Consider the following 10,131-nt stretch of genomic DNA (forward strand, 5'->3'; position numbering starts at 1 on the left):
TCTTTAAGATAGGTTAAAGGTTACTAAAGGGTCCCACTATCATCTCTTAATGAGCATTGCTCACTGTCATTTATTAATTATCATTTCATAGTCCTTCTAAGCATTATCTAGAATTTTCATAGGCTATATTAAATTAATCCTATTCTTATAACTAGAGCCTTGATTTCTCAAAGTATATATGTATATATCCACTCACGCGTACATGCAAATCAAATAATTCTCCTGGCTTACATAAATTCCACTCTAAACTTATGTTTTATTCGAATTTCAAGTTTGTTACACCTTCTTAATTATAATTTATAGAAGTCCCTAATTATGCGGGATGTTACACCATGTAAAGAAGTTGTGGAGAAAGGACCCCAAATGTCAGTATGTATTAATTGAAAAGGAAATGTACTTTTGATTGTACTAGAAATGTAAGGCAATTTTCTTTGTTTTGAAAAATGACATATATTACAGGGATCTATTTTATTACATGAAATGAAAGAGAAGTAAATGGACACGGTTTTCATGATTGGTTCAGAAGGGTGACCAAGCCTTTGGTGCCATATCAGTGCATCAGTGGAGTTCACTTTATTGCAGAAACTTTTCTTTACAGATCCTTCATGTGTCTTCAATATGTAGAGTCCATCTAATTGTTTAGCTGAACCAATCGTCTGGTTGGTTGATGTCTGTTGGATAAAACAAGTTAAGTCATGAAAAAGAATGTAGGATTGGGTGTCTTGAAGAAGCTTAGTTATTGAAATTAGATTGACACAAAAAGATGGCACATAGAGAACATTTTTAAGAACTAAAGAATCAGAAATTCTTGCTGTGCCTGATTGTGTTGTGATAATTTGAGTGCCATTTGGAAGTGTGATGTGTATGGGATTTATGGATTGAACACATGAGAGATTAGAGAAAATATATGTGATGTGATCTGTAGCTCCAGTATCTAGAATCCAATGGTTTGATTTTATACCTGACACTGTGTTACCTATATTGAAGGCAGATGAGTGGGTTTGAATCATGTTGGATGAGTGAGCCAACTTTGATCTTTGTAGAAGTTCCAGAATTTCTTGATGCTGTTCTTTTGAAAAAGCAAGATTCATAGATTCTGGTTCAGGTTCTGGATCAGCATTGTGTACACTATCATCGAATTCTGGTGAAACAAAGTTTGCAGCAACAGCAGTATATGGTCTTCTGGTTTGGTATCCTGGTGGAAATCCATGCTTGAGATAGCAAGTCTCGATGGTATGGTTTGTTCTCTTGCAATAAGTGCATAACTTGTTTCCACGGCTCTTCCTTGATTGAAAGTTTGGCCTCTTCCTTGATTGAAAGCTTGGCCTCTTCCTTGACTGAAACCTTGGTTGAGGTTTTGATTGAAATTTGGATTGTATCGAGTCTGCCCTCTGTCTAGTTGTCCTCTGGAATTTTGTTGTTCAGCAATATTGATGAAAGACTGTGAATCTTGGACTCCTATTTTCAGGCGTCTTTCTTGCTGAAGAATCAATGAGAATACTTTGTTAACACATGGAAGAGGGTCTAACAACATTACCTGAGCTCTTACATGCTCAAATTGATCATTTAACCCTTTCAATAATCTTATTACATAGTCTCTTTCACGAGTATCTTTGACTTGTGTAGCTGCTCCACATGTGCAAGATGGTAAAATTGGCTGTAAGCTTTCTAATTCATTCCATAAAATCTTTAATTGGGTGAAGTAATCTGAAACACATTTGTCTCCCTGCTGCAATTTGAAAATTTCATCTTTAAGATCAGAATTTCTAAACATATCAGTTTGCGCAAACCTGTCTCTCAAGTTGTTCCATATATCATCTGCTTTATCCATCCAGAGTACTGATTGTGCAATGGATTCTGAGATGGATCGGTTGAGCCAAGAAATTATCATAGTGTTGCACCTTTCCCATGAACCAAATAGAGGACTGTCATCATCTGGTTTCTTGATTGTTCCATTAACAAAACCAAGCTTGTTCTTGGATAGGAGTGCCATACGCATTGATCTTTGCCATGTGTGGAAGTTCTTTCCATTCATTGAAGGGGATACTAAGACCAGCGATGGGCTTTCATTGGGATGTAGATAATAAGGATTGGATTATGGTGCTGGTGCTGCATTCTGGGTTGGTACTGCATTCTGACTTGGTGTTGTTGCTGCATTCTGTTGATCTTCCATTTTCTTGATTGAAGAAAAGAAAACAGAAAATTTCAAAGAGAAGAAGAAGGAAATCTTTTGGAAAAATTTGGGAACAGGAGAGGGTGAATACCAGAGCTCTAGATGAGCTCTGATACCATATTGAAAGTTTGACAAAAGATGAAAAGATAGAATTGTATTGAATGATTTATCAAAGTTACATTGCTGATATATATATATACAGCAGTAACTAACTAAGGCGCGGAAGCTAAAAGTTCTATAACTGTAAATAACAGAAAACAGAAATAACTGACTTCTAACTAATTCTAACTAACTGAATTAATTACAAGCAATTAAGTTGATATTGCTATTGTATATATTAACAATTATCTTAAAACCTTTAGGTGACAACAAAATATAACCAAGGCTCACAGATTCTTTATTAATAAGGTCATAGGCCCTGCCTAAATGAACTAATTAAATTTGATATGCTTCCTTTATAGAGGAACAGCGCAGACCATGCAAGTCAAGTATCAACTATCAACTAATTTTGCTCCAACTTCTTTCCCACTTTACAATGTAAACAAAAAATAATATACATTTAAATTTCTTATAGAAGTCAGTTAATGATGGTAATATTTGCTCTTTTGACAGAGTAGTAATAGAAATGGCCAGCATTCAGCTCTTGTTTAAAACTGACAATCTACAATCCAACTTCTGTTTTGCTGCATGCAAAATTCTAGTGACAACAGAGACTCTGTTATTTAATTGTCAGCAGAACTAAAATAAATTAATCATCCAAACCTTTTTGGTTCAATAAATCATGATGTCATTCTGACCATAAAATATATTATTGTTCCTTCTCCATGTCTTCCACAATTTCCATATTAACTATAGTCTAATTTGATTAGAATATAAATAAATAAAAAACTTATAATTCCACATGTTTCAAAACAGTAATCGTTTCATAAAAATTAATAATTTTTTTTGCTAATTTTTATTTATTTATTTATTGTTGTTTTTTATTTTACTTAGTAAAAATATCAAATATAAAAAATATTTATAAAAATAATAATCAAACTTTTTTTTAATTAATGTTTAATTTAATCTATCAATTTCAAGTGTATAAAAACTGTTTCCATGTTTTGTTAGGAGTGTTTCCATGAGAAGGATTATTTGAATTTTAGATACCATGACAAGAGGTGCCTTTATTATCTCTGCTTGATGAAAAAGTACTTGGAGTCCTCTCCATCTATTGGCAGGGTTGAATGGTCTACTCTACAGAGGATGAAGCCCGAAAACCCCTGTTGATTGTGTATCCAGGTTTGTACTCAGTGTTAGCTTAGCACTTAAATTTTAATGCATTTTACTTCAAAACAATATTGGCGTGAGTGACTAACAGAGAAAGTAATTGCAGCTGCAAAGCTTGTTGAAGTTCCCGGTGTTTTTGTAAGAATTATTCCTTCAGCTATGTCTCTATTTAGCATATTATATCAAAGTTGAGCCTAAAGCGTAACAACATTCATAATTTGAATCATGGTTTGTGCCTTCAACACTTATATCATGTTTCTTTGAGAAAGTTGCTTCTACTTTTGATACAGTATATTGATGACTGATTGTTAATATTGTGAAGGGACTGCTCTGCTGGCTACGCCAAAGTACAATTCTAGTATTCTGGAAGACATGTTTATAGAGGATACAGAATTCATCAACAAATTTTTTCTGGGTTGGAAGAAACTAAGAGAGGCTTTAATCCTGCTTAAGGTTTGATATTTGATTTTTTTTTTTTGTAATGAAGAAAAAAAGAAGGGAAATATCGCATATACACACAGGGTAAACCACTAGAAGAGTTTAATTTACAATACACTAGAGAGAATTTCAGCATTTCAAATCAAAATCAAGCAATGTGCAAACAACAAATGCAGGTTAATTAATCCACCGCCTCAATTCCACGAATAGCGACGGTGAAATTCTTTTTTGGAAAGTCGAAGAAGCATAAAGAAGAGATACACACACTCACCTCAATATTGATCTGATATGCACCAATAACATATCGATGGAATTAGGAAACCTAGATTTTCGATTGAGAATATGAAGGGATGGCTTCTTTACACAGAGAACCAAGGAGTCTTATCTGATTTGGGGAATGACAATAGAGATGAAAAAAAAAAATTCGAGTATTTATGATTTAAAATGAGATGAGAAATGTAACATTGGGTTTACTTCGTTGCAGATTTGGGGTTTTCTTTAAGGGAAGAACTATTCTTATGTCACATGACATAAGTTTTCTCTCCTACACACCTTTCGATAACTGTGTCATTTTTTTTTTCTTTTCTTTTATTTTTGCAGGTGGTGAGTCCACTAATTTGTCTCTATGAAATGAGATAATTATCTCCTTTAACATGAGATTAATAAAACCCTTTCTTTAAATATTCCACTGCAGCTCTGTTAGTGTGGCAAAAGAGCCGTGGCTAGATAGCGTATTTCTTGTATTAAGAAAAATACTATTAGCTTAAATATCACAAAGAAATCTTTCGGACAAAATAATATAATTTGATTATAGATATTATATTGTAAGATATATTGGCCAATCAAATATTTTTCTTGTAAAGATATTGATTTTTTAATTCCAACGTCATAAAGAAGTTTCCTAATCTAAAAACACGTGGCGAAATATTTTCGAATATTGATTTGGTTTCCTAAATTATAATATTGATATTAATTGTAAGATATATTGGTCAATCAAATATTTTTTGTAATCATTGAACAGTGAAAACTTTTGATTCAGTTTTCTAAATTATAGTATTGATATTAACTGTAAGATATTATTTGCTCAACCCAAGTAAATCTTCTGAATAAGATTTTTTGTAAAGAAAATTCGAAGATTTAATTCGAACGTGGTACGCAAGTTTCCTAGACTAAAAACCTTGCAAAATATTTGGAATCTTGATTCGGTTTCCTAAATTAGAAGATCCAATTTATTTCATTATATATCAAATCTTATACTCAGTTTCTATAAATTCAATTCTTGTGAGACTGTAAGCTACTTTCTGGTTCAATCTTACAGAACAGTTTGAGATCAGCCTTTGTTGAAGGTACGACTGTTTTCTTATTACATTTACACTGTCACTTTTTCTTCGTTTTTGTGTTGTTTTCTTTCTATATTTGTTGTTTAAGTTTGTTTAAAACTATTGCTTTCTTGATAATTTGATACGTTCTTCTCTCTTTGAATAATTCTTCTCTAAAACATGTCTCTTACGATCCGTTTTCCACAAGAATTTTCATTGTATAGCCATTAGCCATTAGCCATGGCCGTTTTGCTTCTCCTTTTCCTTCGCCCTCTAAAGAACCATTCTTTTTTGAACTGTTGATTATACAACAGTGACAGATTCTACCTTTGCCACCTGAGACCAAGAAAATTAAGGAATTGAGATAGATTCCCCCCACCCCCCCCCCACCCCCCCCCCCCCCAATTTAAGCAAGAATGGTCATTACTTATATTATTAATTTTTTGGTAATTTGTGTTGTGGATTTAATTATATATTACGAGACGAAGTCCAGTTTTATTTACTAATTTCTGTGTATATGTTGAGTAATTAACTATTTAAGTTCAAAACAAAAGAAAAAGAGAATTAGAGTATATATATGTTAAAAATTTTGTGTTGTAGTTTGAATTATATATATAATTTGAGATGATGTTCTGTTTTCTTGACCACTTTTTGTATATATATGTCTTAGGAAATGGGTCGTTCAAAGATAAACTTCAAACGTATTCCAAATGGTAGAGCTCGTAGAGCAACTTTCATGCAGAGAAGAAAAGGACTAATGAAGAAAATATCTGAATTTTCAACTATGTGTGGAGTTGAAGCTTGCTTAATTGTGTACGATGAGAATGGGGATGCTCGACCTATGACTTGGCCCCAACAACCTACAAAGGTACAGTCCATCATTAACAAGTACGAGCAGGAAAAAAATGAAAAACGTTGCAAGATCTTTGATCTTGAAGACTTTTTCAAGAATAAGATCAACATGGTTGAAGATGAGATTTCAAAAGTGCAGAAAGAGACCCTCGAGATCCAATATCCAACTTCGCATTCGTGTTTCAATAGTGTTATGGATATGAATATCATATCCCAACTACTCACCTAAGAATCTACTAAGAGATAGATTCTTGTGTATCTCAACAACTCTAAACAGTCAAAGTACACAAGATAAGGGTCACATCCCAATAGCAAGGGAGCTGAACCCTAATGCAATCTAGGAAGCTCAAAAGTTCCAAGCATAGGAAGGTAAACCTTATAAATAAGAGTCTAAGAACCCCAGGTACATACTTTTGACCTATTTACTAATACTGCCCACACTGTGCACACACCCACCCCTTGGCCATAAGCCTGTTGCTTGTGCACAGTGATTGGAACATCGGCTATAAGCCAAGTATACACTCGATTATACTATATCTCTGAGCGCATACCTCACGGTATAACAATACGGTCTATCCAGGACCGAACATTGGCGCCGTCTATGGGAACGGTAAATTTCGATCCCCAATCCACGATGACGAACACCCGTTCGACGTCTAGCACCGTCCAAGTGCCGCCACACCAGTCCGCGCTGGAACAACTCCAATCAACCAAGACCCCTGTGCTGATAGATGTACAGGTCGAAGAAATCGGCCATAAAGGATCGCCCTCTAGACCCCAGCCCAACGCGACAGTGGGTGTAGTGCGTCCACCTCCACACAACGAACCGTCAAGGGACATGACACTGTGGCCATGAATGCAATCCTCCAAAGGATGCAGGAAATGGAGAACAGATTTCTGGCCCAGCAAGGGTTGAACACCCAGAGGATGGGAGCACTGGAGACCTAGCTGCGAAATCAAAACCCTGAAGGCCGAGCAGGAGGATCAGGTCGAGGCAGAGGGGCAAGCCACGTAGCTGGGTCGCGACATCAGAACGCGGCCACATCAGATGGAAATGCGCAGAACCTGCAGAACCATAACCTCGGCAACCACCAGAATGGCGGAGGGCCAAACAATGACCAAGAAGATAATTATCTCCATGATGAGGAGGCTAACGACAGTCCATTCATTGAAAGACTTATGAACTTGGCAATACCGCCGAGATTCAAGAGCGCTAGGATACCCCCGTACGACGGAAGTCAAGACCCGGAAGCCCAACTAGAGGCTTTCAAGACCGAGATGTTGTTCAATGGGATAACTGGACCTATTAAGGCTAGAATCTTCGCGACAACCTTAACAGGTCAGGCAATGGCTTGGATAACCAGGCTTCCCAGGAACTCGATCGACTCGTTCGAGGACCTAGCCCAAACTTTCCGGCTGAACTGTGCAACAAACATGGCACATCCGATGCCGGCTTACGCCTTGGGAAGGATCTGGAAAAAGGAGAATGAATCATTGAGGAAATACCTCGATAGGTTCAAAGATGTCGCCCTCAAGGTTCAGAATTTAACTGAGCCAGTACACCTTCATCTGATCATCTCAGGATTAGATGGCGACTCATCACTCGCGAAGTCAATCTACAAGAACTCGGTTAATGACCTGGAAGAATTCTGAAGAAGGTCAGACAAATACATTGATGTGGAGGACATGCAGAAAGCTTATGGGGAATCCAGAGGACGAAGCCTGAATCGTCGGAGCCCAAGCAAGAAAAACAAATACCAGGATCAACAGGGGTCGAAGAAGGGAAAAGACACTCGGGATAAAAGGTCGGATGACCGATCCCCAAGGAGAATATATGATGATTACACGCCTTTGAACATGTCCAGGTCTAGGATATGGAAAGAGGTGGCCTAGACTGAAATGCGCAACATCGAGAGACCTCGACCCCTAAAAGCCAAGAGTGGATTGGATAGAAACAAATACTGCGCTTTCCATGACCAGAACGGTCACATCAAGGATGACTGCTGGGACCTCCGAGATGCCATCGAAAAACACATCAGAGAGGGGAAATTGAAACAATACATCATCCGAACTCAGGGTAAGAAGAATAGTAAGCGAAGGCAGAGAAGCCGGAGCCGAAGTCGAAGACCGAAGAGAGAGGATAGAAAAGATCAGAGACAAGACCGCCCTACGAAGGGCAAAGAGGTCAAAGATAAAGAAGAGGCTTTCCAGGAAGCCGAATTTGAGTGCAACGTGATAAGCGGAGCTCTGGGTGGAGGAGGAGACACGGCCAACGCAAGAAGAAAGTACTTGAAGGAGGTCATATCAGTAAGAGACAGGCTGACCTTCAACGGGAAAGCCAGCAATCCTACCCCCCCAAGACTGTTCTTCACTCAGGATGTACTAGAAATTGTTGTACCCAAACACACTGACGACTTGGTGATCACTGGAGTGCTAGTCAACTACCGGGTTAAGAGAATCTTTATTGATCACGGGAGTTCGGCACACATACTTCTCTGGGACGCTTTTAAGATGATGAACCTGGACGAGAAGCACTTGAAACCATGCATCACTGAGCTGGTCGGGTTCAATGGAGCGTCATCCCCCCAAAGGGCTACATTGATTTGAAGCTGACCTTAGGGATGAAAGACTCATTCCGTGCTGGAAGGGTTCGTTTCGTCGTAGTAGACACCGCGTCGTCCTACAACGTGATCATTGGCCGACCTACAATACACGACTGGGACTTGTTGATCTCCACCAAGCATCAAGCCCTGAAGATGCCGGGGGCAAAGAACGAAGTTATCACCATAAGAGGGGATAAGAAAGAATCCATAGAGTGCTACTATGAGACCCTACGAGCCAATCAAGGAGGTCTGTCCTCTCCCCCTCGGTACAAAAATGGAGGAGGTAGGGACCAATCCCTACACCCATGTGGAAACGAAGTAAACTTGGTGGAACTGGACATGAGGGAGGAGCTTCAAGCCCCTCGTCATAATGGAAGACGTCAGCATTGGGAAGGAAAGCTGGAAGGCGTCAGCATTGGGAAAGAAAGAAAAGGGCACACTAAGGTGGGAAAGGGCCTTGAGGACAAGTTCAAAATGGAGCTGGCCGCTTTCCTAAGTGAAAACTCTGACGTGTTCGCATTGAAGGCTTCGGAGATCCCAGGAATAGACCCAGCTTTCTGCTGTCATAAGCTCTCTATGTATCCGGGATCGAAGCCAGTGTCCCAAAAGAAGAGGAAGATAGGATCTGACCGACGTCAAGCTTTGAACGAACACGTGGACGAGCTGTTGGAGGCCGGCTTCATCAGGGAAATACAATACACCACCTGGTTGTCCAACATGGTGATGGTGAAGAAACCAAGTGGGAAGTGGAGAATTTGTGTGGACTACACCGACCTCAATAAGGTCTGCCCGAAAGATTTGTACCCGATGCTAAACATTGACCAGCTAGTTGACAATTCGTCAGGATTTCAGCTATTATCTTTCATGGACGCATACTCCGGGTATAACCAAATCTCGCTACACCCTGATGACCACGAGAAGACCTCGTTCATCTCAGAAAAGGGAAACTTTTGCTACAACGTCATGCCTTTTGGCCTTAAGAATGCAGGGGCAACCTACCAAAGGATGATGAACTGTGTTTTCCAAGATCAAATTGGAAGAAACCTAGAGGTGTACATTGACGACATGATCGTCAAGTCAGCGTATATAACTACACATATAGCCGACCTCAGGGAAACATTTGAGCAACTGAGAGCTCGAAAGATCATATTAAACCCGGCCAAATGCGAATTCGGAGTACCAGCTGAAAAATTCTTGGGCTTCATGCTCACCAACCGGGGAATTGAGGCCAACCCCGACAAATGCAAGGTCGTCCTTGAGATGAAGAAACCAGAAAACTAGAAAGAAATCCAACAACTCATGGGTCGCCTTGCGGCCTTAACAAGATTTCTGCCCAAGTCGGCAGAAAAGGCTTTGCCTTTCTTTAAGCTCCTTAAAAAAGAGGCAGAGTTTGGATGGGGGGAAGAATGCAAAATGGCATTTGAAAATATAAAGAGTTTTCTGGCCACCCCTCCCATACTGTCCAAGCCAGAGCCCG

The 10,131-nt window shown here is 38.8% G+C and overlaps 1 protein-coding gene across 1 annotated transcript; it reads right to left on the reverse strand.

Annotated features, from left to right (window-relative positions):
- Nucleotides 1–639: 639 nt before the first annotated feature.
- On the reverse strand, nt 640–1,999 carry LOC133317044 (uncharacterized). The gene is made up of 3 exons (XM_061518836.1): nt 1,538–1,999; nt 962–1,406; nt 640–671 (listed from the first exon to the last, which is right to left on the reverse strand). The coding sequence occupies exons 1-3, from the start codon at nt 1,997–1,999 to the stop codon at nt 640–642; spliced, it is 939 nt and encodes a 312-aa protein (XP_061374820.1).
- Nucleotides 2,000–10,131: the final 8,132 nt, after the last annotated feature.

Source organism: Gastrolobium bilobum, unplaced genomic scaffold (assembly GCF_033153095.1).
Source record: "Gastrolobium bilobum isolate Gb01-03AN ecotype WA unplaced genomic scaffold, APGP_CSIRO_Gbil_v1 utg24965, whole genome shotgun sequence".
In the NCBI taxonomy this organism is placed as follows: Eukaryota; Viridiplantae; Streptophyta; class Magnoliopsida; order Fabales; family Fabaceae; genus Gastrolobium; species Gastrolobium bilobum.